Below are 27,107 nucleotides of genomic sequence, written 5' to 3' on the forward strand. Positions count from 1 at the left end.
ATTTATTTTATTTTTTTTAAATCAGCTTCTCTATGTATGGCAGCCATTTCATTCCAGTGTCTGTGCTGGAATTCCAACACAAACGCACTTCATTTTAGGTTTTTTTTTTTCTTTTCTTTTTTATCAGACATCTAGTTTTTGGGTTTGTTTACCTGGCATGTTTCGACGTACGACTGTCGTCTTCCTCAGAGTGTCACCGGATGTTATTGGTGACACATCTTTTATCAGCTGATGCTTCCGAAGGCGTGGCCTTCCTGTCTGGATTGACAGGTCGGTCACGCCTTCTACTGTCAGTTCGTCCCCTGCAAGATGGCACTCCAGGTATGGAAGAGCATGTATGCTCCCTCATCTCGGTTGATGGTCCTCGGGCTTCACTTACGGATCTCTATGGCCTCCCTGATCCAGCGCTGATGTTTATTATCTTCCGTGCGGATGACTCTGGCATTCCCCCAGTCCATAATATGATTTTCCCTTTTGCAATGATCTGTTATGGCCGACTTATAATTTTCCTGTTGTGCCTTTTCTTTTATTGTTCGGGTTTGTCTTATAGCTGTCTCCTTTTCGCACTCTTTCTTATGTTCATTTTTTCTTGTGTTGAAACTCCTTCCTGTCTCCCCAATGTAAGTTTTATTGCATAATTGACATGGAATCTCATATATGGTGTTGCATCTGTTGTCCGGATGTATTCTGTCTTTAGGATGAACCAGGATCTGACGGAGTGTTGTGTATGGTTTGACAGGTGTGTTAATGTTGTGTTTCCTCATTGCTCTTTGAATGCGTTCAGTTATTCCCCTAATGTATGGTAATGTAACTACTCCCCTGTGTTCTTGTTTGTTAGTTTGTTTTTTTCTCTTTCTTCTGTGTTTTGTTGTTCTTAACCTGTTCCACCCCTTTGGATATTGCCCACTGTGGATATTGACATGCCTTCAGTGCGTGTTGTATATGTTGTTCCTCCTGTTCTTTGTCCTGTGGATCTGTAATTATTGCTGTGCGTTCATGTAATGTTCTGACTACTGATATTTTGTGCATTATGGGGTGTTCGGAAGTCCAGTTTAAATATTGGTCGGTGTGTGTGGGTTTTCTGTGTACTTTTATTTTGATGTCCCCATCTTCTGTGTGATGTATTTTTAAATCCAAAAATGCTATTGACTGCTCCGTTTCTTCTTCATGTGTGAATTTTATATTACCGGTATTATCTATGGTGTTGAGATGGTCGGTGAGTTGTTGTGTGTCCCCTCTTAACTTTTTCTAGTATGTCATCCACGTAACGTTTCCAGAGTGTTGGCCTGTATTCTGCTGGTATTGTAGTGAGTGCTTTCTGTTCCAGATCTTCCATGAAAAAGCCGCACATGATGGCTGATAGTGGGTCTCCCATGGCAAAACCTTCCTTTTGTCTGTAAATTGTATTCCTGAACTGAAAGTATGTGGATGTGGCGATGAATTGAAGGAGCTGAGTGATGTCTTGTACAGTGAGGTTTGTGCGTTTCTTGAGCGTCCTGTCTGTTTTTAATTTTTCTTGTACTATCTGTATGGTGGCTTCCGTGGGTGTTCTGGTGAAAAGAGATATGACGTCGTGTGATATGAAAACTTCGTCTTGCTGCATTTTGATGTTTTTTAGTTCTTCTGCCAGTTGTTTTGAGTTTTTGCAGTGTTGGTCTGTGATCCTAGTGTCCTAGTAATGGTTTAATTATTTCGGTGAGTGCTTTTGATAAGTTGCATGTGACTGAACCAATGCTATCTACTATGGGGCGTAATGGTGTTCCTGGTTTGTGTGTTTTTGGTGTGCCGTAAATCCTGGGGATGACGTTGGCTGTGGGTACTAAATGATTGTATGCCTGCTTATCTATTTTATTTTCATCGAGTAGTGGTTTGAGTAGTGCTTTAAGTTTCTTTTTCTTGTCTTCTGTTGGGTCTTTTTTTAATATTTCAAATGCGTTGTCACTGAGTAATTCAATCATTTTTCGTTCATATTCATCAGTGTCCATAATAACTGTTGTCCTGCCTTTATCTGCTGGGAGGATTGTGATATCTTTATTTTTAGCTAATGTTCTCATAGCTTTGGCTTCCTGTTTGGTGATGTTACTGGGTGGTGGTTTGGCCGTTTTCAATATACCAGCTATTGTGTTTCTTAGTGCTGCTTTTTGTCCCTGATCCTGTATTTTCTCACATGCTAATTCAGTTGCCAGAATGAATTCATCGTGAGGTATATTGTTCGGTGTGACAGCGTAGTTGAGTCCTTTTGCTAATATACTGCGTTCTACTTGTGAGAGTTTGTACCTTGATATATTATGAATCCATTTGTTGTTGATGTGTGCGTGCTCCGGTTCTGCCTTCTTTTTCTGTGCGATGAGTTTGTCCAGTTTTCGTATTTGTCGGGTTTTTGTCATGGTGAATTCCTGTTCGTGTATGTCTGCCAAGTGTCCGTGTAATGCTAATTCCATTTCCTTGTTTTGGGGAAACCGGCGTTTGAAAGTTTCCATCTCCCTATGTAGTTCGCTGTTGATATTATTTAGTTTGTCCGTTGTGCACCGTATCCGTTCTTTTACCAGATAGTCCGGGAGCCAAAGGCCCAAATTTGGCTGAACCTGGCTTCGTCGGTTAAAGTTTTTTTTTTTTGCTGTTTGTTGTTGTCCAAGGTCTACTCATTAAGATAAGAGAGGGTGCCCGGTGATATCCCTTGGGCAATTCCAGATATTGGCCCTTTATTGTTGGATGTGCTGCAGTCATAGCCTAAATTCTGACATTTTGACATTCTTCACTTTATGTTCACCAAAGTCTATATATCATACTTATTTTTGTGTTTGTTAACATAATAGGATGAGTTTAAGGCCTGGGGGTGGGGTTCCAGCCATGGTTGGGGGTGTGGCCATGCAATTGGGGGCGGGGCTTATACCAAAAAGCCCTTTATTACTCTATTACTTTGGTTGTTAATGCGAGCCTTAAATTATTAGGCATACACTCCATTGTCATCCTTGTGTTTACTTCTGCAGGGGCATATGAGGGACACAATTAGCTAATTCAAGCCAACTTGTGTAGCTATCTTGCTAACTCTGTCAATCACACTGCCCCCAAAAGATCACAGCATGCATAAGCTAAGCAGAGAAACTATTTGACTGTAATCATGAAAGAGCAGTGACATGTACTCACTGCTCACCAGTGAACTAGACCCATAGTTTCACAACACTGGCTAGCACACCCAACTCTCACCTAGTAAATGCTAGTCACTGATTTTTTTAAGCTAATACATTAAGCTAATAGATTGCTTATTTTAACGATATTGACTGTTGAAATAGTAATGTCCCTGGTTCCCTAGTAAAATTCAGGGCATTGTCCCCGATTATCATCTCAAAAGTCTGTTAACCTTACCCTCACCCCCACTCCAAACCACACTGCTTGTGGACTGAGAGTCATGTGCACTAGCCAGTCCACTGACTAGCACGACTTTTAAAACGTTGGGCAGTAAGGTTTCCTTAAGCTAATACATTAAGCTAATAGATTGCTTATTTTTACGATATTGACTGTTGAAATAGTAATGTTCCTGGTTCCCTAGTAAAATTCAGGGCATTGTCCCCGATTCACCCCCACTCCAAACCACACTGCTCTTCTACTGACTAGCACGACTTTTAAAACGTTGGGGTTTTAAAGGTTAAGGTTTACTTAACCTTCTCCTCTGTACTAGCTGGCATCCAGTACATAAGCATATTTTTACAGACACTAAGCAATGGCAAAGGGTTTAGAGGGGTTTTTTTTTCATCTGAACTCTTAGTTCTTTCCTTAAATAGTTTTTGTGTTTTGTGTGTGTTTGCATACTGTATGTAATTATTTTACATAATTATTGCTCATTAGTGTGTGTGCATGTGTATGTGTGTGCGTGTGCATGCATGCATGCACGTACATGCTTTATGTACTGTAGTTCTTGTATCAAAATTGTTAATTTTGCAAATTTATGAAAGGGTCAATTACACGTTTGACTAATTTGAATGACAGTAAAGCGTGAATACTGTACAGCCAATTTGGTTAATTGAAAATCAGTATCTTTTGCTATTCTTGTGTGTGTGCGCATGCTGTATATGCCATTTTGCATGCTTGATATATTGCATACTGTAGTTTTACATAGTGGATCACTGGTGTGAGTGTATATGCATGCTGTATATAGTTCTATTGCATGCTGTATATAGTTCTTTTACATAGTGGATCACTGGTGTGAATGTATATGCATGCTGTATATATTTCTGTTTCATGCTGTATATACAGTAGTTCTTTTACATAGTGGATCACTGGTGTGAGTGTATGCATGCTGTATATAGTTCTATTGCATGCTGTAGTTCTTTTACATAGTGGATCACTGGTGTGAGTGTATACATGCTGTATATAGTTCGTTTACATAGTGGATCATTGGTGTGAGTGTATGCATGCTGTATATAGTTCTTTTACATAGTTATTGGTCATTAGTGTGTGTGTGTGTGCATGCTGTATAGTTCTTACATAGATATTGATCATTATTTTGTATTAACTGTAGAGTTTATGTAATACTTGTATAAAAATCGCTAATTTGGAAAAGTTATGAAAGGGTTAATTAATCCACATTTGATGTATTTGAATGACAAATATAGAGAAAAATGTGAATACCTATCAGATACAGCCAACTTGGTGCATTTAATATCAGTATTTACACTGATATTATTTTTTTTGTATTTTCTTCCATTATTTGGGCATATAGGGCATTAAAGGGTTAATATATTAAATTGCCCAAGGGATATCACCAGGCACCCTCTTAAATCTTGAAGAGCTACCTCAAATCTATAAGCTAAAGCAAAAAAAAAAAATTTAACCAAAAATTCCGGGTCCGACCCCATGGCTCCCGGACTAAGAGTCATCTGCACTTTCCTGATCATCTTTTCCGCGTTTCTGGTTGGAATTGGGTTCTTGATGTTCAGGCTGGCCGGTACGACTTCCTCATCCCGGCAGCGCAGATTGAATCTCAGGTGATTCCTGTAGCATGCCCGTTTTTGTGTCAATCTCTCTATGCGGCGAAACTCCTTGATGCTTTCGTCTCCGTAACTTATTCTTAATCTTTCGATTACGTTCATTATGTCTTATATTAAATATAGTTAGTTTTTTTTTCTTTTTTATCAGACATCTAGTTTTTGGGTTTGTTTACCTGACATGTTTCGACGTACGACTGTCGCCTTCCTCAGAGTGTCACCGGATGTTATTGGTGACGACGCGTCACCAATAACATCCGGTGACACTCTGAGGAAGGCGACAGTCGTACGTCGAAACATGTCAGGTAAACAAACCCAAAAACTAGATGTTTGATAAAAAAGAAAAGAAAAAAAAACTAACTATATTTAATATAAGACATAATGAACGTAATCGAAAGACACTTCATTTTACTTAATGAGGTACTGATTAAGTGATCACCTGAACTAAATCTTATTTAAAGGTGCTCTTCTACCAAAAATGTTTAATAATGGCTCTTTTTGAAATACCATAGTTCACTCCGAGTTGCATATGTATGCTGCATGTGAAAGTGTAATTCTACTCCCATTCCCTGTATTAGCTTATGAAAAAAAATAGTCAGAAAAACGAGTGGATCAGAAAAAGCCACACGAAGTTACGTTACTTCGAAAATTAGTATTCATGGCCTTGCCCACCTTGGCTTGCGACCGCCCACAGGAAGAAAGCGCAAGGAGAGAGACGTAATTCACCCCGCGGCGCTCCGCATCAGTTTCGTTTCTAATGGTGGCTCCAGCCCGACTTTGCATGCTCGTAAAAAACAGCCTCCCCAGACTTGGCAGCCAACAGCCTCTGCCCTCTCCCGAATGAAAGAGTGCTCCCTGGGCTGGCTAGCTCCACACCACGGGACGTAATTTGCCCCGAGGCACGGCACTCCGCATCAGTTTCGTTTCAACGGCAGCTCCAGCCCGACTTTGCACGCTTGTAACTCGGTCAGGGGAGGTCCCAGCATCCCCAGACTTGGCAGCCAGCGATCCCTGCCCTCTCCCGAACGAACCAGCTCTGCCAGGGCCTGTCAACTCCCAGCCAGGGGATGTTATTCCCCCCACACCCCCTGAGGCAAGCTCCGCCTCATGCCTTGATGAGAGCCGCTGCCGCAGGGAGTATTCAATTAAATAAATAAATCCCTCCCAGTCACACGCGCACATGCACACACCCAAGCATTCTGGTTGGGGAGAGAGCTCTCTTCCTCTGCACTCCTTCTCCTCTTATAGGGCGCAGTCACTGGGGAAGACACACAAACACACGTTAATTCCCGTCAGGTGCAGTGATTCTGCCACTTACCTTCCCTGACTCCACCCTCCATTCACAGACCGCCGCTCGGCCACGCCCCCGCTGCCACATCTACATTGTTATTGGTCAAAACATCGATGTCGAGATCATAATAGCCAATCGAAACAATTTTTACAAAGACACCCACATCTGCTTGTTCTGACCCACTGGAGGTAGCGTCACAGTGCTGTTAGCCAATCAGAGGTAACACGTTTGCTGTTAGCCAATCAGAGGTAACATGTTTACATGTCATGAATATTAATGAGTAAGAGCTGAAATCCTGTCGTTCTCCTGCCACTCACTCCTCCACCAAACTAGAACAGCCTGAAACAGGAGAACCACAGCGTTTGTTTCACCAAAACCGGCTCACGGGGCATTCATTCATACTAGAGACCACCGCACAATTAATGAAAAAATGATGCAAGGGGACCTTTAACAAAGAAAAGGATAAAAAACACTGCTGTAGTCATCACTATCCCCTTTTACTAGTTTGGATGGACAAAACAGAGCTTGTAGTACCTTACATTTAGTTGGAACACAAAAATATGTATTTGTCATGCCAGACAAGTTAAAAATAATTTTTGAGTGAGAAAAAGAAGGGTTCAGTTCTGGCTTTACTGGCAAAGGGATACAGTGAGCATCAGGTTGCTTCCATCCTTAAAATTTCAAAGATGGCAGTTCATAAGAACAAGGTCAAGCAGCAGACATTGGGGACAACAAAGTTACAGACTGGCAGAGGGTGAAAATGCCCCTCCGCTGACCGGGATGATGGTCAACTCCTTCAAATGTCACTCAACAACCATAGGATGACATCAAGTGACCTACAAAAAGAATGGCAAATGGTAGCTGGAGTTAAATACGTGGCAAGGACAGTTCAAAACGGGCTCCTCTGAGTGGGGTTGAAGTCATGCAAAACTAGAAAAAAAGCCCTCCATCAATGAGAAGCAAAGATGAGCCAGGCTGAGGCCATTAGGCCACAAGGATTAGACCATAAAGACCATAAGGATTAGACTGCAGAGAAAGAAAACTTGCTTCCTTCTACTTTGATAATGTTTCCTAACTCTGAGGATTGAGTTTTCCAGCAGGACAATGCTCCATACCACACAGCCAGGTCAGTCAAGATGTGGATGGAGGACCACAAGATCAAGACACTGTTATGGCCAGCCCAATCTCCAGACCTGAACTCCATTGAAAACTTCTGGAATGTGATTAAGAGGAAGATGGATGGTCACAAGCCATCAAACAAAGCTGAACTGATTGAATTTTTGCACCAGGAGTGGCATAAAGTCACCCAAGAGCAATGTGAAAGACTGGGTGGAAAGCAAGCCAAGATTTATGAAAGCTGTGATTAAATGTCAGGGTTATTCCGCCAAAAACTGATTAATGAAATCATCCTAAGTTTAAATATTAGAATTGAGTTGTTTAAAATTGAGTATGATCTTGATTTCTATACATTATTCAAGGTCTGGAAACACTCCATCTTTTTTGTTATTTTGACCAGTTGTCATTTTCTGCAGTTAAATGCTCTAAGTGGCAATATTTTTATGTGGAATTTGGGAGATATATGTTGTCAGTAGTTTATGGAATAAAACAAGTGTTCATGTTTCTCAAACACATACCTACAAATAGTAAAACCAGAGAGACTGATTGATATATATAAAATATATACGGTAGACACACACACCGTTTCCAGAAAAGTTGGGATATTTTCCAAAATGCAATAAAAACAAAACTCTGTGATTTTATGAATTCAAAGAACCTTTATTGAACTGACAAAAGTGCAACACACTCAAAAAAAAGTTAGGACAGAGGCATTATTACCATAATGTTACATCACCTTTCCTTTTAATAACACTTTTCAATCATATGGGATCTGAGCATATGAATTGTTGCAGTTTTGCTATTGGAATTTTTGTCAATTCTTGCTTGATACAAGGCTTCAACTGCTCAATAGTCTGTGGTCACCATTGTCTGAGTCTCCTCTTCATGATGTGCCATACATTCTCAATAGGAGACAGATCTGGACTGGCAGCAGGCTAGTCAAGTACATGCACTCTGTCTACAAAGCCACGCTGTTGTACCCCATGCAGAATGAGGCATTGTCCTGCTGAAATGAGCATGGACTTCCCGGGAAGAAATATCGCCTTGATGGCAACATGTCTCTCTAAAATCCCAATATATGCCTCCGCGTCAATGGTACCTTCATATACTTGCAACTCATCCATATCGTGGGCACTGATGCACCCCCATACCATCACAGATGCTTGCTTTTTCACCTTTCTCTGATAACAAACTGGATGGTTGTGTTCACCGTTGACACGGAGAACTCAACGTCTAGTTTTCCTGAAAACAAGCTGAAATGTGGACTCATCTGATCACAGCACACATTTCCACTGTCTGTCAGTCCATCTGGAATTAGTTCGGGTTGAGAGAAATCGGCAGCATTTCTGTGTAGAATTGATGAATGGCTTCCTCCTTGCGTAATACTGTTTCAGGTTGCGTTTCTGGATGCAGCAGCTGATTTTGTTAAATGACAACGATTTTTCAAAATACTCCCAAGCCTACGTGGCAATCTTTGTCACATTAGCATGATGGTTTCTCAGGCAGTGCCGCCTGAAGGCTGAAAGGCCATGCACATTCGAGTGGTTTCCAACCTTGCCTTGTATGCACTGAGATGTCTCCGAATTTCCTGAATCATTTCACAATATATTATGTACTGCAGATTTTGAAATACCTAAATTCTCTGCAATCTTGTGCTGAGAAATATTCTTTTTGAAATAATTCACAATTCCCGAATTTTGGCACAAACGGGTGAGCCACGACCCATCCTTGCTTGCAAAGCCTGAGCCTTTGGTGCATGCTCCTTTTATACCAAATCATGATACTCTCATGTGTTACCAATTAACCTGCTTTTTGTGGAATCTTCCAAAATGATGTTCCTTGAATATCCTATAAACTTTTCAGTCTTATTTTGCCTCTGTTCCAACTTTTTTGTGTGTTGCAGGTATCAAATTCTAACTTCATCTGTATTTACAAAATACAATTAAGTTGGTTAGTAAAAGTATTGAAAATATTTTCTTTGTATTTTTGTCAGTTCAATAAAGGTTCTTGTGAAATTAACAAATCATGGATTTTTGCTTTTACTGCCTTTTGGAAAATATCCCAACTTTTCTGGAAATGGGGTTTGTACAGAAAAGATTTTCTATAATTTTACTGACCAACTTCATTGTATTTTGTCAATATGAAAAAAGTTAGAATTTGATTCCTGCAACATACTCAAAAAAAAGTCCACAAATATGTCCACAAATTGTGTTTGCCAACCATGTGTTTACTTTCTTGCTGCTTCTTCAGGAAGAATCCTCAATCGGTTCTCAAAGGACATTGGTCACATAGACTCCATGTTACCCTGGACATTTGTGGACTTTATCCAAGTAAGCTGTGTGTGTGTGGATGCATGTGTGTACCTGCTTCATGTCTAGAAAGATCCATTTTCTAATGATTGACTGACCAAATTCAAACTGCATAATAGTCTTCCATTAACCTCTGCACCAAGAGGTCTCGCTTCCTTTTCTTTTTTTAGAGACCAAAAGGACTTTACCATCCTGACCGTTGTCACTCATTAATTTCGGGGCATTTTTCACTGTCTGCTTCTCACTATTCTTCTCTGATTTGCTACAAATACAAGGGAGGCCTTCTAGTTACCCTTGTATGTGAATGGCTTAGACCCCCCCCCCCCAATATATCTGTAACACCCACAATTTGACACACACATCTGTAACACCGGGGTGGCACAGTGGTGTAGTGGTTAGCACTGTCGCCTCACAGCAAGAAGGTCCTGGGTTCGAAGCTGGCGAGGGCCTTTCTGTGTGGAGTTTGCATGTTCTCCCCATGTCTGCGTGGGTTTCCTCTGGGTGCTCTGGTTTCCCCCACAGTCCAAAGACATGCAGGTTAGGTTAATTGGTGGCTCTAAATTGACCATAGATGTGAATGTGAGTGTGAATGGTTGGTTGTCTCTGTGTCAGCCCTGCGATGACCTGGCAACTTGTCCATGGTATACCCTACCTCTCGCCCATAGTCAGCTGGGATAGGCTCAGGCTTGCCTGCGACCCTGTAGAACAGGATAAGTGGCTACAGATAATGGATGGATGGATGGATGGATGATGATACCGTATACATTAATTCCTGCCTTTCAAGCTTGCAACACATTCCACAAAAAGTTGGGAGAGGGGAGCAATTTGGGGTTAGTAATGATGGTACAGAAATTAAAAGCAGCATCCAGGAAAGGCCTAGTGTTTGAGGAGCAAAGACAGGCCAAGGATCTCCAGTTTGTCAACAAATGTATGAAAAGATTATTGAAGTGTTTAAAAACAATGTTCCTCAAAGAAAGATTGGAAGAGATTTGGATACATCACCCTGGACGGTGCATAATATCATAATTCAAGGAATCTGGAGGAATTCCTTGCGATGACCTGGTGACTTGTACCCCACCTCTTGCCCATCGTCAGCTGGGATAGGCTCCAGCTTGCCTGCGACCCTGTAGGACAGGATAAGCAGCTACAGATAATGGGTGGATGGATCTGTAACACCCAGAAAATGTGTGTCTGTCTTTGCAAAATACCTAGCAGAGTTACCAAGAGTGCTGCTGTTTTATAATCAGGCCTGTGGTTTAAATAGAAACTATTAGAGAAAATCCCGACTATTGGCATTGGGCCATGAGCAAAAGTTGGTTGTGTTCACCATTGATATGGAGAACTCAATGTCTGGTTTTCCCTAAAACAAACTGAAATGTGGAAATTGAATGGTCAGGAAAGGATTATTGCTCACACCTTTTAAACACCTTCAGTTACATTATGCTAGAATTGGCTAGCATGTCCAATATGCTGATTATATGTCATAGGATTTTAAGGAGACTTGAGATAAACCATGGGATATGCCTTTATTATATAGGAACCATCTGAAACTGTCAAGTCATGGCAAAATAGTCTGTGGAGATGTGTAGGTAACCCTGAAGCTTAAACACTGTGGAGTCTACAGCATATTTTTAAAGACTCAACAGTTAACCACCATGACAAAGAGCTAATACAGTATGTCTCTCTCTAGGTATTTTTGCAAATCATAGGCGTCATTGCTGTGGCTACTTCGGTTATCCCATGGATTCTGATTCCTGTGCTGCCCCTCCTTATAGTCTTCCTCTTTTTACGACGGTACTTCCTACAAACATCACGTGATATCAAGCGACTTGAGGCAACTAGTGAGCATCTTTAATTGGTTGTTTGGGGTCTTTCATCTGAATATTTTAGATTTATCTGCAAAAAAAAAGAAATGCTTATTAAACCTTTTTTTCCCTATAGCTCGAAGCCCTGTATTTTCTCACTTATCATCTTCACTGCAAGGCCTAAGTACTATTCGTGCATGCAAGGCTCAGGAAAGATTCCAGCAAACTTTTGATTCCCATCAGGACCTGCATTCAGGTACTACAATAACTGCATTAACAAAGTGCTTAACCTACAGTCAAACAAACATTTTAATTCTCAATGTTTATATGCAGAAGCCTGTTTCTTATTCCTGGCCACTTCACGCTGGTTTGCTGTGCGTCTGGATGGAATGTGTTCTGTGTTTGTCATCATTACTGCCTTTGGATGCCTTCTGCTGAAAAATAGTGAGACATCATCTCTATATGGAATCTACACTATGCACAGTTGCCCACTGCATTTACCAGACTACTTAAAAGCCTTTGAATACTTTTTCACTATCTTTAAATATTCAGACAGCGCTATAGTAGAGATCAATTCTAAAATGTTTGATGGGGGGAGAAAAAGCATTTTAATGTGTAAACTTTCATAATATCAACACTACAGCTGTATCTGTCAGGTTTGGAGGCAGGTGCTGTTGGCTTAGCCTTGTCATATGCTGTTACCCTGATGGGCATGTTCCAGTGGGGTGTCAGACAGAGTGCTGAAGTTGAGAATCTGGTTAGACCTTCTTTTTATCCATATTGTATGATCTTAAGAAAGAGATTTAAAGAAAATATTTTACTTGTTGGGCTGATACATAACCTGTTTAGCTGATGTGTGTGCAAGCATAGATGACCTCGGTAGAAAGAGTAGTGGAATACGCAGAACTGGAGAATGAAGCAGCATGGGAAACACAGAAGCCTCCTCCAGAATGGCCAAGCCAGGGATTGATTACTTTTGACCAGGTCAACTTCTCCTACAGTTCCAATGGGCCTCTGGTACTGAAAAATTTAACAGCAATGTTCAGACCCAAAGAGAAGGTAAGTCAAACCACACCTTCCAGTTGTTATGCATCCATTGTGTGTTTTGTACTGTAAATGTATTAGCATGAAACAAATGTCATGTTACAGTTGATCAGTGTCCTAAATATATAACTGAGGTTCCTTCTGTTACATTGGTAAGGTTGGCATCGTCGGTAGGACAGGTGCAGGAAAGAGTTCTCTGATCTCTGCACTGTTCCGTCTGGCAGAGCCACAAGGAAAGATCTATGTGGATGGTGTGTTAATTTCTGATATTGGCCTCCATGACCTTCGCCAGAAGATATCTATTATCCCACAGGATCCAGTGTTATTCACTGGAACCTTGAGAAAGAACCTAGACCCCTTCAAAGAGCACTCAGACAAGGATCTATGGAATGCTTTAGAGGAGGTACATATCCAGACAGGTCTATACATATTTGGATGTTGACAAAGTTATTATTATTTCAGCAGTCTACCACATTATGTTGGAATATAAATTAAATAATGAATATGAGCTCAAAATGAAGACTTTGAGTTTTAATCTGAATCTGAGGGTTACATTTGAATTGGGTGAGCAGTACAGGTTTTGCAGCACTTTTTATAAAGGATCACCTTTTTAAGGGAACAAAAGTAATTGTACAAAGTAACAATCACAAATTGTCATATGTCATACTTGCTTGCAAATCCTTTTGCAGTCAGTGACTGCCTGAAGTCTGGAACCCACAGATGACATCAGATGCTGATGTTTTTTTGTTTTTTTTATTAAACCTTAAGCCTAGGTCACAACCGGCTGTACATGCTCCTACGGCCGGTCCACGTGCAAAAAACGCAAGAAACGCATGGAGGGCGTGCGTGTGACGTGCTGATTTTCAAGCCGTAGACTGGCCGCAGACCGGCCGCAGAGGTTCTTTGTCATGTCAAACAAACTCTACGGGCGCTTACGTTTTTTTCAGGTTGCAAGACAAACTTACGGCCAACGTGCGTTTTTCTCCACGAACAAAAAAAAAACGCAGCAATTTGGGAAACACCAAAAATCGCACGGCCAAAAAATCGTACATCCGGTTGTGACCTAGGCTTTACCTGATGGTGCTCTGCCATTCCTTTACTGCAGCTGTCTTCAGCTCTGGTCTTTTCTTGGGGCATTTTGCCTTTAGTTTTACCTTCAGTAAGTGAAATGTATGCAATATTGAATTCAGGTTAGGTGGCTGAGGAGGCCATTGCAGAACATTTCACTTCTCTCCCTTTAAAAAAAAAAAAGAAAAAGGGGGGGAAAAGGTCTTGGGTTGCTTTTGAAGTATGTTTTGGGTCACTGTCCATCTGCACTGTGAAGTGCTGTTCAGTGAGTTTTGAAACATTTGGCTGAATCTGAGCAGAAAATATAACTCTATACACTTCAGAATTCATCCTGCTGTATTTGTCAGCAGTTGCATTCAATTTAGTTCATTTATTTTTATTTGTATAGTCCTTTTAACAATGGGCATTTGTCACAAAGCAGGTTTACACATATATAAATTCTGAATGTAGAGAGAGAAAGTAAGCAGAGGGAGGGGAAGATAGAGAGAACAGATTATTATGTATGTTCTTTCAGGTAATGGTTAAAAAAATCAACACTATTTGCAAAGTGCAAGCAGGGACTATAGCAAAACTACCTATGACAACATAACTATAAGGGAACCATACCAAACAGACACAAGGATGCGCTGGGACATAGAGCGACTGGCCACGCCACCATCAATAAACCTGCGTGAATGCATGAGTGTGGAGTGCTGACAGCTTCCAAACATCCCAGTTTACCAAAATACATTATGCCTGGGAACCCTTCAAATCTGTACCTTTACTTCAGAATATTCATTTATTCATTCATACACGCCTAAAAGTGGATGAGGAAAATATTTGCAAGGGCACAAAATCAACCTGAAATAATAATAATAATAATAATATGAACCATTGAATTGTGTTGTGTATTTCACATTAATAAATTGCTGCATTGTCTTGTGACAGTGATACCAATAATGAGATGCATATCACAGTTACAAATGTATATTTATTCCTTTCTTTGGCACTGCATGCCATGCACCATGACATTTATTATGGTGTGACACTGCATTGTATCTTCAAAAGTATGAAACAAAAGGCTTCAGTTTGCTAGGGAACATAAAGATTAGACTCTGGAGCAATGGAAAAAGATTATGTGGTCTGATGTGTTCAGATTTACTCTATTCCAGAGCAATGGGTGCATAAGGGTAAGAAGCAAGGACGCGCATGAAGCAATGCACCAATCATTCATAGTGACTACTGTACAAGCCTCTTGAGGCAGTGTAATCTAGGGTTTCTTCAGTTGGTCAGGTCTAGCTCAGCAATGTTAGGTGGCAATAAAATGAAGTCAGCTGGCTACCTGAATGTACTGAATGACCAGATTATCTCATCAATGGATTTTTTCTTCCCTGATGACACGGGCATAAAATTAGGGCTAAAATTGTGAAAGAGTGGTTCAGGGAGTATGTGGAATCATTTTCACACATGAATTTGCCACTGGCCTGACCCATTGAAAGTCTTTGGGATGTGCTAGAGAAGACTTTACAAAGTGGTTTGACTCTCTTGTCATCAATACAAGATCTAGATGAAAAATGAATGCAACTCTGGATGGAAATAAACGTTACATTACATAAGGTTGTTGAAACAATGCCATGGGAGAATGCATTATGTAACCAAAGCTAAATGTGGTCCAACCAAGTATTAGTGTGTGTGATATTTTTGTTTGGCTGGACAGTGTATAATAAACATGTACTCAGCAATTTGATTAAAACATTCTATTCTTTTGTGCTCTCCCAACTTGTGTATGTATTTACATGTGTAAACTTTCAGGTCCAGCTAAAATCTCTGGTGGAGGAGTTGCCTGGAAAACTGGAGACCATTCTGGCTGAGTCTGGATCTAACTTCAGTGTTGGCCAGCGGCAGCTTGTGTGTCTTGCCAGGGCCATCCTGAGGAAGAACCGAATCCTTATTATTGATGAAGCTACAGCTAATGTAGACCCCAGGTGAGAGACATTATAGGGTGTGGCAGCAATTTAATTCATTCATTCATTCATTCATTTATTTATTTATTTATTTATTTATTTTTATATACAGTAAACACATTCATACAAAATATTATTGCTGTATTCAGTTATTACAAGTGGTTATTTCAACAAAAATGGATTATGGTAGTTGTCATGTAAATGCGGTAGATGAATGTAAGTGCAGGAAGATTTTATTAAAAGCATGTTGGCAAACAGATCCAAAATGAAATGCAAAATTGTGGTCACAATAACAAGCAGTGGTCAGGCGAGGCAGAAACAAAACACAATCAGGAAAACAGAAGCAGAGTCAGAAACCAGAATATCAAAACAATATCAGAAAGGCTTGGTAACGTGAGACACAAGGTATGTACAGTATACTTCGCCAAATCTGTGTGTTTAGAGTCCTTGTAAGTGCACGCTGTGATTGCACTGTAATCTGGAACAGATGCATAGTAATTGGCTCTAATGAGCTGGAGTGTGGTGCTGCGCATGAGTTACAGTCTGCAGTGCGTGCTCCGAGTGGCCTATGGACATGACAGAACACCCCTCCCCCCCAAAGAGCACCCTCTGGGAGTGGGGGAGGCTTTGGTTCAGGCTTGGCTTGGTACTGGGCCGTGGCTGTGGATAGAGGCTTGGATTCATAAAATGCATGGGTTATGTCAAGAATGTGGACTCTGGCATGGACGTGGAGAAGGATTTAGATTCTGGCATGGATTCAGACATGGACATAGGCTTGAGCATGGTCATGGGCTCAGGCATAGGCAAGGATTCAGGCTCTGACATGGACTCGGAGACAGGCATAGGCTTCATGTGAGTGATTTGTGTTCTCCCTGAAGCCTGGCAGTGGAACAAAAAGCTTGTCCTCCCTAAAGCCAGGCGTCAGAGCAAAGATCTCGTCCTCCCTGAACCGGAAGTGTAGGCCGCCCTGTCAGCCTCTGGAGTGAGCTGTAGTGCAAGCTCTGGAGTGGAGGCTGCCATATCAGCCTCTGGTGCAAGCTCTGGAGCAAAAGCCACCCTGTCCACCTCTGGAGTGAGCTCTGGAGTGGAGGCTGCCATATCGGTCTCTGGTGCAAGCTCTGGACTGAAGGATGCCCTGTCCACCTCTCGAGCAAGCTTTGGTGCATGCAAGCTCTGAAGAGGAGGCTGCCCTGTCAGCCTCTGGTACGAGCTCTGGAGTGAAGGCTGCCCTGTTGGCCTTTGGAGAGGAGACCACCCTGCCAGCCTTTGGTGTGAGCACTGGGGTGATGGCCATCTCATTGTCCTCTTGTGCAAACTCTGGACTGAGGGCCACCCAGTCAGCCTCTGGTGCAAACTCTAGAGCAAGCTCTGGAGTGGTGGCCTCCCGGTCTGCCACTGTTTCAGCCTCAGGATGGAGCACTGGAGCGTAGGCCTCTGTTGCTGCATTGGCCTCAGGTGCAAGCTCTAGAGCAAGCGGAGGCCTCCCTGTCTGCCACTGCATCAAGCTCTGGAGTACCATCCCGCAAAAAAAAAATGTTCTGGGGGAGCCTCCTTCCTTCGAGCTTGGTAGAGGAATTTAAGTAAGTTACTTGGTAACTTAAGGTGATACTTAAACGGGTGCTCAATGGGAAGCAGGCACTCAGCCCACCGGCATGCTGGTCCAGTGAGCCAATCGATTATGTATCTCAACCATAAGTTCTCAGCAGGCTTGGGCTCCACCAGGTCTTCGTAGAATAGCCTGCACTGAAATAAAAATCAATTGGGTGGATCGTCTACTTCATCGGAGAGTCAGAATGTCCAACCCTAGCAGCTGGAGGAGCCTTACCAATCCTGCTTTAGCCACTGTGACTCTAGCGCGGCGTTACATAGTATGCCTGCTCTCTTCCACTACGTCCACATGTGGTTGGCGAAGTATCCTGTCATGTAAATGCAGTAGATGTACGTATGTAAGTGCAGGAAGATTTTATTAAAAGCACACTGGCAAACAGATCCAAAACACGATGCAAAATCATGGTCACAATAACAAGCAGCAGTCAAACGAGGCACAGACAGGATATCCAGAGCAGAGACAAAATACAATCAGGAAAACAGAAATTGAGTTGGAAATCAGAATATCAAAACTGAATATCAGAAAGGCTTGGTAACATGAGACGTAAAGTACAAGCGCGTATACTTCAAGTCTGTGCATTTAGAGAGTCCTTATAAGTGTGCTCTGTGAATGCGCTCTAATCTGGAACAGGTGCATGGCAATTAGTTCTAATGAGCTAGAGTGCAGCATATGGAAAGCTGTGCACATGGACATGACAGTAATTAAGTATGGAAGATATAATATTGATACCAATTATGTCACAGTGCACTTTTTCTGAGATATTGTGGATATCAGAATATTAAAGGAATGCAATAAAGATTTTTTTAATTTCAAAATGGAAACAGCTTTGTGATAAGATTTTGCACTTAATCCTGAAAAAAACCTTTTTTTTACAAATAAATTATTTTAAATATAAAAAATGAACAATACATGTATTGTGTTTATTGATAATTAACCAATGTTATAACAATTTTTATATGCAACATTATATTGCTGGCAGCTTGTGAGCAAACATATGATGCATGGTGATGCATATTATAAATTGTAGAAATAGCTTCAAGAATCATTATCCCCTGCTGGCCAAAAGGCCCGAAGGGGGATTGTGTCGTGGTGATTTCCATCTGTCCCTCCCTCCGTCCCGGGAAGGGTGCTCACCTTCTGAAATCAACTTCTCTCACAATTTTTGGAGGAATTTCATAAAACTTGGCAGGATTCTTTGTTATATGTTGGTAGTATGCATATTGTAATTTCATTAAATTTGGTCACATTTTACCAGAGTTACAGCCCTTGATTTAACAAAAAATTATATTTTGACAACCTTCAAACAGTTGTTTAAAAGTAATTGAGAGAGTGGTGGAGAAAATAGCTCATGAGTTGGTGGCAATTGATGAGATGCAGTTTGGTTTCGTACCTGGCAGAGGGACAACTGATGCAATTTTCATTCTACGGCAGCTACAGGAGAGGCACCTCACCGAATAAAAGAACTTGTTTTTTGCCTTTGTAGATCTAGAAAAGACTTTTGACCATGTTCTTCACGATATGCTATGGTGGGCGATGCGACATCTTGGTCTACCAGAGTGGCTAGTCAGTACAGTTCAGGCCATGTACACCAATGCTTCAAGTAGAGTCCGAGTCAACAACTCCTTCAGTGACAGCTTCAAGTAGGTGTTCTTCAAGGTTCAGTGTTGACTCCCCTACTCTTTATCATCATGCTGGAAGCCTTGTCATGTAAATTCCACACTGGCTATCCATGGGAGCTGTTCTATGCTGACAACTTAGTTGTTTCATCTGACTTGCTGGAAGAACTCCTGGAGAAGTTGTGTAGGTGGAAGTTTGGATTGGAGTCCAAAGGTTTTTGTGTAAACATGAGCAAGACTAACATGATGTCTGGCCCCAACTTGGATTCGCTGAGAGAATCAGGCAAGCATCCATGTGCCGTGTGTAGGAAGGGCATTGGTAGTAATTCCATCTACTGCAGTGGGTGTTTGCACTGGGTTCATAAGAAATACAGTAATGTATGTGGCAGGCTGATCTCTGGCCCATTGTTCAGCTGCAGCAGATGCCTAGGAACAGCTCGCCCCATCGATGGCAGGCCATGCAACCACGTCATGGTTGGTGAACACCATCTGGATGTGGTGGATTCCTTTTGCTATCTAGGAGATACCATCTGTGCTGGTGGTGGCTGTGAGGCTGCCACAATCACTAGGGTGAGAGCCACCTGGGGCAAATTCAGGGAACTGCTATCTATACTGTCTTGCAAGAGCTTGTCATTTCAAACACGGGGTAGGGTGTATGGTAGCTGTGTTAGGGGTGCCATGCTGTATGCCAGTGAGTGCTGGGCCCCTAGGAAAATCGACATGGCAAGGCTGGAGAGAATCTAGCGGGTGATGCTAAGGTGGATGTGTTGTGTCAAACCTGATGATGTTACCAGTGTGAGTGACCTACGCGCAAGGCTCAAGATGGTTGACCTCATGACTGCTATCAGATGTAAGTGGCTGTGATGGTTCGGACATGTAGAACGGGTTGAGAGCTGTATTAACACCATAAGGAACATCCAGGTTGATGGATGGAAAAGAAGGGGTAGACCATGTAAAACATGGTGCAAAGTGGTCACAAATGACCTAAAGGTGACCAACCTCACTGCAAATGACACAAGGGACTGAACAGCATGGAAAATAAGGGTGAAAGCCCATCACGCAACATCACACCTGCCTGCTGGTGGAAACTGACGTTAATTGATAGTGAGTGAGTAATATTTTGACAATTTCATGATTGTGTTTTCCTTCTGAAATCAACTCCTCTCACAATTTGCGGAGGAATTTCATGAAACTTGACAAGAGGCATTGTGTTATGTCAGTAGTATGCATATTGTAATTTTGTTCAATTCGGTTACGTAATTTTGTTCAATTCGGTTATATAATTTTGTTTAATTTGGGCAAATTTTACCAGAGTTATGCCCTTGATTATTAACAAACTTTGGCAGTTTCATCAAGGTGTGATTGCTTTCTGAAATCAACTTCCCTCACAATTTTTACTATCCCCCGCAGGCCGAAAGGCCCGAAGGGGGATTGTCATGGCGATGGCCATCTGTCTCAGGAAGGGTGCTGACCTTCTAAAATCAACTCCTCTCACAATTTTTGGAGGAATTTCATGGAACTTGACAGGATTCTTTATGTCGGTAATACGTGTATTACATCCATGCATCCCAGTTTAACAAAACACTCTATGCCTGAGGACTCTCCAGATCTACTCATTTACCTAATAAAAAGCTATTAACAAAAGCCTTGACTAAAGATATGTTTTCAGCCTTGGCTTAACACTAAGAGTGTGTCTGAGTCCCAGACACTACTTGGAAGGCTATTCTATAACTGTGTGGCCTTTTGTAAGAAAAAGCTCTGCCCCCGATGTAGTCTTCACTATATGAGATACCAACAGATAGCCTGCACCTTTGGACCTAAGTAGGCGTGGCGGGTCATAAAGGGCCAGAAATTTGCCCAAGTACTGTGGCGTGAGACCATTCAGTGCTTTATAGGTCAATAGTAGTATTTTATAATCAATGTGAAATTTGATCGGAAGCCAATGTAATCTGGATAAGATTGGCGTGATGTGATCATGTCTTCTAGTTCTAATAAGGACTCTTGTTGCTGCATTTTAAACTAACTGAAGCTTGTTTATGCACTTACTGGAACATCCAGACAGTAAGGCATTACAGTAATCCAACCTAGAGGTAACAAAAGCATGAACTAGTTTTTCTCCATTGTGTAGTGACCTATTTCTTATCATAGCAATATTTCTGAGATGAAAGAAGGCTATCCTCATAATATAACAATATGAGATTCAAATGAAAGACTGGAGTCAGTGATCACCCAGAGGTCTTTTACTGCTGCACACGAAGAAACAGAAAAGCCATCCAGAGTTACTATGTAATTAGAAAACTTACTTCTAGCTGCATGTGGCCCTAGTACAAGTACTTCTTTCTTGTCAGAGTTAAGCAGAAGGAAGTTAACAAGCATCCAGTGTCTAATGTCCTTTACACATTCCTCAATTTTATTAAGCTGATGTCTTTCATCTGGCTTTGCTGAAAAATACATCTGTGTGTCATCAGCATAACAGTGGAAGCTAATACCATGCTGTAACATTTCAGCATCCACCACGATCAGAGAATGAACAGGCAGGCGGGTTCAGGTTCACTTTTGGTTTTATTTCAAAACCATAATTCAAAAAGAAACGCGCTTTTCAGCTGACTTAAATGATTATCACTGCCACAACAGACAGGTGTGATTTCAGCCAGGGGAAGCCACCTCTCTCTGCTCCTCTCCCCCTTTTATTTGCTCCCTGTCACTGCACACAAGCACGCAGACACAGCACATTAAAGATATTTTTTTGGGCTTTTTGCACCTTTATTGGATAGGACAGTGTAGAGACAGGAAATGAGCGGGAGAGAGAGAGACGGGAAGGGATCGGGAAATGACCTCGGGCCGGAATCGAACCCGGGTCGCCCGCATTCATGGTATGGCGCCTTAACCACCTGAGCCACGACGCCCCCAGACACAGCACATTAATCCACAGTGGGTGCTTCCACTTTGCCACTCACCTTCCCCGGCTTTGCTCTCCATTCACAAACCGGCCCTTGACACACATGCTTACAAATAATATTACCCAGACATAACATGTATAAAGAAAAAAAGCAGTGGACCGAAGACAGAACCTTGTGGAACACCAAACTTTACCTAAGTATGCATAGAAAAGTCACCATTTACATCAACAAACTGATGAGTTAAATAAGGCCTGAGCCAGGAGAGGGCTGTTCCCTTGACTCCCACAACATTTGCTAGTGTACCAAGGAGAATGATCAGTGGTGTCAAAGACTGCACTAAGGTCAAGTAATACAAGCAGGGAGACACAGCCCTGATCAGAGACTATTAGTAGGTCATTTACTACTTTATCCAGTGCTGTCTCAGTGCTGTGATGACATCTAAATCCTGAGTAATACATTTCATGGATATTATTCCTATGTAGATGTGAGCATAACCGATGTGCCATAGCTTTTACTAGAACCTTGGAGATAAGGAGGAGGTTTCATATGCCCCTTTTCCACCAAAGCAGTTCCAGGGCTGGTTCGGGGCCAGTGCTTAGTTTGGAACCGGGTTTTCTGTTTCCACTGACAAAGAACTGGCTCTGGGGCCAGAAAAACCGGTTCCAGGCTAGCACCAACTCTCTGCTGGACCAGAGGAAAGAACCGCTTATGTCAGCGGGGGGGCGGAGTTGTTAAGACCAGCAACAATAACAAGACCGCGAAAGATCGCCATTTTTAAGCGATGAGAAGCAGCAGCTGTACAAACGCGAAGTCATCCATTATTATTGTTGTTGTTGCCGCTGCTGCTTCTTCCGTGTTGTTTTTGCTTCGATATTCGCGCCAAGGTTTATGTAAATGTAGCGCCATAACTGACGCATACAGCGACGTAACTGACATATACAGCGACGTAATGACGTATACAGTCACGTAATGACGTGGCTCCGCTTAGCACCGCGAGCTATGGAAAAGCAAACTGATTCTCAGCTGGCTCGCAAGTTGAACGAGTTGTGAACCAGCACCAGCACTGGCTCCGAACCAGCCCTGGAACTGATTTGGTGGAAAAGGGGCAATATTGGACAGCTGGCAGGGGGTGAGCTCAGGGTTTTGTTTTTTGTTTGTTTATAAATCAGGGGTTTGATAACTGCTAGTTTAAAAGATTTGAGTACATAGCCAGTGCTAAGGGAAGAATTGATTGTTTTTAAAAGAGGCTTGATTGCTTATGGTATTATCTGTTTGAAGAGTTATGTAGGTAAGGGATCTAGTACACAAGTTGAAGATTTTGATGTGGAAATTAGTGAAGTTAGTTAAATTTCTCTAAGAGGAGTGAAACATTCTAATTGCTGATCTGATACAGTTATATTGTTAACTAATCAAAGTCTTTCCCATGCTACAAGGCACATCGGGCAGTGCTGATCTCCATTTCGGTAGTCCTCGGCTTCTTGCCTATTACATAGCCAGGGTTTCAGTGGGGGCTCGTCCTCTGGTGATTTGCGAGAGTTTAACTCCCTGCTCACATCTGTATTGCAGCATGCTTTGCCAGATGGCAGTAGGTACCATTTTTATCCCCCGCTGGCTGAAAGGCCCAAAGGAGTATTAGGTCGTGGCAATGTCAGTCTGTCTGTCCATCCTGGGAAGGGGTGAGTACACTTTCTGAAATAAACTCCTCTCACAATTTTTGGAGGAATTTCGTGAAACTGGGCAGGATTCTTTGTTGTATGTTGGTAATATGCATATTGCAATTTTGTTCAATTCTGCAATGGAAACTTCTAATAAACACTTCAGAATGCTTAGCAGTTGTCTTTTCAGTTATTTACTATAGTAGATCATATAAAACAGATATATAAAATAGGAAAGGGAAGAAGAAGAGAAGACACCACTTCAGTGATGCCGAGAGTACGCGCACTCTGAGTTGTATCTTAGTGACTGTTATCTATTATACTCTAAAGGCATTCGCTTACTGCTCGCATCTGTACGTGATTGGCTCAAGATTTTCTATGAAGCTTTGCTAAGGCGTGCACCTGGAATGCTCTGATATGTGCAGGCAGATGCGTAGTTAGGGAGAACTCGGGCACCCTGCTTATCACTACCAAGGCCACAGAAAGGCGATTACAACATGGGAAAACAGTCTGGCTAACACGACAAAGCTCTACGAGCTATTGGTCTGGCCAAGATATTAAGCCCAACCGTTTCCCAGAGCCCGTGGTTGACCCGCCTCCCTGAAATGCCTCAGTTTGCTACTGGTCGAAGCCAGAAAAGGCTGTGACGAAGCTTAAACCAATCACATCACTCTTTCCTCTGAAGTATGCGACGCGACGGGGCTAACTGGTAGATTAAACTCTTACCGAAGCTGGTCGGGAGCAAGGCAAAAACGTCCTTCCTTTCAATAAATACCTCCAGGGCTGCTCTTTGCTCCATTTTCAATGAGAACTTCCCGTTGAATGCTTTCAATACAGCATCTATGCGTAATAGATGCGGAAGCGTGAATGAAGCGCTTCCGGCATAGATTCTGTAAACAATCTATGGCTTCCGGTTGCAGTTCTACTACGTCAGTGCCTTGAACACGCCTCTACCCAGGGCCGTTGGAGATGCTCAAAGTTGATTGGTTCCCAATTTTTCGGGAGCTTGGAAGAGCTGTAGATAGCTTGCCTGGCCAGACTAAGCTCGCAACAGGCCCTCGTGTTGCGTCACGCTTAGGATGGGCGGGCCCAGGCTAGGGAAAACAACTTTTCTCAGTACACTAGGCCACTTGAGCTCAACACACAGAAACACAGAGAATAGGAATGTTAATTCACTAAATTTCCTTCACATTTCCCCCCTTTTTTATCCTACAGGATAATAATTGCTAAAAGAAAGAAATGTACACAATTTCAGTGGTAAGAGTTCCCAGAGAGATTCGACTTAACACGTCATTGAGTGTACAGGGATAATGCTAAGGTGGTTTTGTAAGACCTAGACGTCTTAAGTTAATGCTAGCAAGCTATATACATAGATCAGGAAACAATAGAACAGAAAAACAACCACAAATGAGTGTTTTAAGCTAGGGCTAATATCAGCTGTGCTGATGTCGTCAAACAGTGGGTTATGGTCTTCGTGTGGGTTTGGAGGCCAGTCAGGCGAGTCGTCTGGGTCTATTTTCACCATCTAGTAACCAATATTTGTCAGCTGCCTCTGAAACACAGACATACAACATTGACAGAAAACAGGGAGCAAACATAGCATCACAATCACTAAATCCAGGACCGGTATGATGGATGGAATCAGAGTCTTCTATCCACTAAACCAATGCCATCAACTGTCTTCGACTCTTCCATGTTCATCTGCTTGTAATTGTTCAGCAACCTTGCGCATCTTGTTCAGTGCCTCAGTGATGTTACCGAGTTAACCCTTGCCCTTCTTGACGTGTATTGGTGCTCAGAGGGTGGGCACGCCCTGTCAGCCCTTGTCCCACCTCACCGGGACTTGGAGGAAACTCGAAACCCTAAGACTTATCTATCAGCTAGACACTGAAATACTATTCCCTATTGAGGGTGCATGCGTGATTGATGTGATACTTGCACTGTTCCATGCAGTGATGCCTTTCTTCCTCACGTGCTTTACCAGTGTCCGGGTCACTTAGGCCTTCCTCTTCCTCCTGCTCAGCCGGTTCAGGAACCCTCCTGCAGGGGCTAGTGTGGATCCACGTCACTCTGCCTATGACCTTCACTGTCGTTGGGGTTGCAAGCAGGACGTGGAATGGGCTATTCCACCGTGGCTTGTTCCACTTGGTTTGTCGGAAGTCCTTCACCACTATCCAATCCCCTGGTTGTAGATCGTGCAGAAGCAGGCTTGGGAAGTGCTTCTTTTACCTGTTTGTGGATAGATTTCAAATCAGAGGACAACGTTGCACAGTAATTCAACATTGCATCATCACACAGTGTGGTGTCCGGCAGTGTTCCTTGGGCTGGCCCTATCCCCGTGTTGGGTACTCGTCCAAACAGAATTTCAAATGGGCTTAACCCATGTTTAGGCCTAGTTTGCATCCTCATTTGTGTGAGTACTACAGGGAGGACCTTTGTCCATTCTAGCCCTGTTTATGCACAAGCTTTGCTTAGTTTATTTTTAAGGGACCCATTTTCCCTCACTAAGTGTCAGTTCAATGAAGTCCATTTGGAGATGATCAAATGGTTTGTCTGGTATTGGGTGTGCTGCTTGAGTCAGTTTGATACCTTGACCTGCATTATGTTGTGCGCATATCAAGCATTGGTTGCAAAATTTCGCAGCACAATTTGAAAACCCCTTTGTGAACCATCTCTTTGTTACTTCTGCTACCATCCCCCCTTTTGACACATGGGTGAGCCCATGGGCCAATTTTGCATAGAAAGGGAACATGTGTTTTGGTAGACAGGGATGGCCCGAGGGACAAACCCAGACCGAGTTTGCAAAGATAGAGCCGGCCTGTTTCCAGACTTGTGTCTCGTCCTGGGTGGCAGTGCTCTGAAGATCCACTAGCTGTAAACAGGGGGTAGAAACCTGAGGAAAAGCAAGGTTAGAGGGTGAACTGGAAGCTGAGGCTGCACACTTAGCTGCTGCGTCCACCCTGGCATTTCCTTGAGACACAAGATCAGTATTGTTAGTATGGGCAGCACACTTACACACAGCAATGGCTCTAGGGAGTAGAATAGCATCCAACAATTCAGAGACCAGTTTATGATGTGCAATGGGAGATCCTGTGCTAGTGAGAATTTCTGTGTTTCCAAATGGTGCCAAAATCGTGCACAATGCCAATGCGTACCTACTGTCCATAAAAATACTGACAGATTGCCCTGCAGCCAATTTGCATGCCTTGATAAGGGCGCAGAGCTCTGCGGCCTGTGCTGACAGGTTTGAGGACAGACACGATGCATTGAGGACCTCGTGATCTGAGACTATGGCAAAACCTACTTTGTTCTTTCCCGTCTCTGGAGGCTGAACCATCCACATAGGAAATCCAGACATGGTCCTCTAAAGGGTCGCTCTTTAAGTCTGCCCTGGGGGAACAAAAATCGTTAGTGAGAGCAACACAGTCATGTGGTTCTCCATCGTCCTCTGTAGGGAGAAGAGAGGCAGGATTCAGGACAGTACAACGTTTCACAATGATGTTAGGCATATCAAGTATGACGGTGTTATACAGTACTTCAACCATCTCTGTGCTGACAAATGTGATGTCTTTTTCTCCAACAGAAGCAGGGAGACAGCATGTGGGACCAAAAGGGTGAGGTTAGAATACCCCACAATATTTCTGGAAGCAGTTACCGCCTTTTTAGCTGCAGCAACTGCATGCAGGCAAACAGGAAGTCCAGCCACCACTGGGTCCAGTTTGCTGGAGAAGTAGGCTACAGGTCTTAATCTATCCCTGTGCTTCTG

The 27,107-nt window shown here is 42.5% G+C and overlaps 1 protein-coding gene across 5 annotated transcripts in view; it reads left to right on the forward strand.

Moving 5' to 3' along the window:
- Positions 1-27,107, forward strand: part of abcc4 (ATP-binding cassette, sub-family C (CFTR/MRP), member 4) — a 289,814-nt gene that overhangs the window by 243,247 nt on the left and 19,460 nt on the right. For all 5 annotated transcript variants that reach the window (XM_060919115.1, XM_060919116.1, XM_060919117.1 and 2 more), the window contains 8 exons: positions 9,643-9,722; positions 11,392-11,542; positions 11,643-11,762; positions 11,840-11,950; positions 12,163-12,263; positions 12,377-12,565; positions 12,708-12,953; positions 15,410-15,582. In XM_060919115.1, coding sequence (XP_060775098.1) covers positions 9,643-9,722; positions 11,392-11,542; positions 11,643-11,762; positions 11,840-11,950; positions 12,163-12,263; positions 12,377-12,565; positions 12,708-12,953; positions 15,410-15,582 — 1,171 coding nt within the window. The remainder of the gene's footprint in view (positions 1-9,642; positions 9,723-11,391; positions 11,543-11,642; positions 11,763-11,839; positions 11,951-12,162; positions 12,264-12,376; positions 12,566-12,707; positions 12,954-15,409; positions 15,583-27,107) is intronic.

Source organism: Neoarius graeffei, chromosome 4, assembly GCF_027579695.1.
Source record: "Neoarius graeffei isolate fNeoGra1 chromosome 4, fNeoGra1.pri, whole genome shotgun sequence".
In the NCBI taxonomy this organism is placed as follows: Eukaryota; Metazoa; Chordata; class Actinopteri; order Siluriformes; family Ariidae; genus Neoarius; species Neoarius graeffei.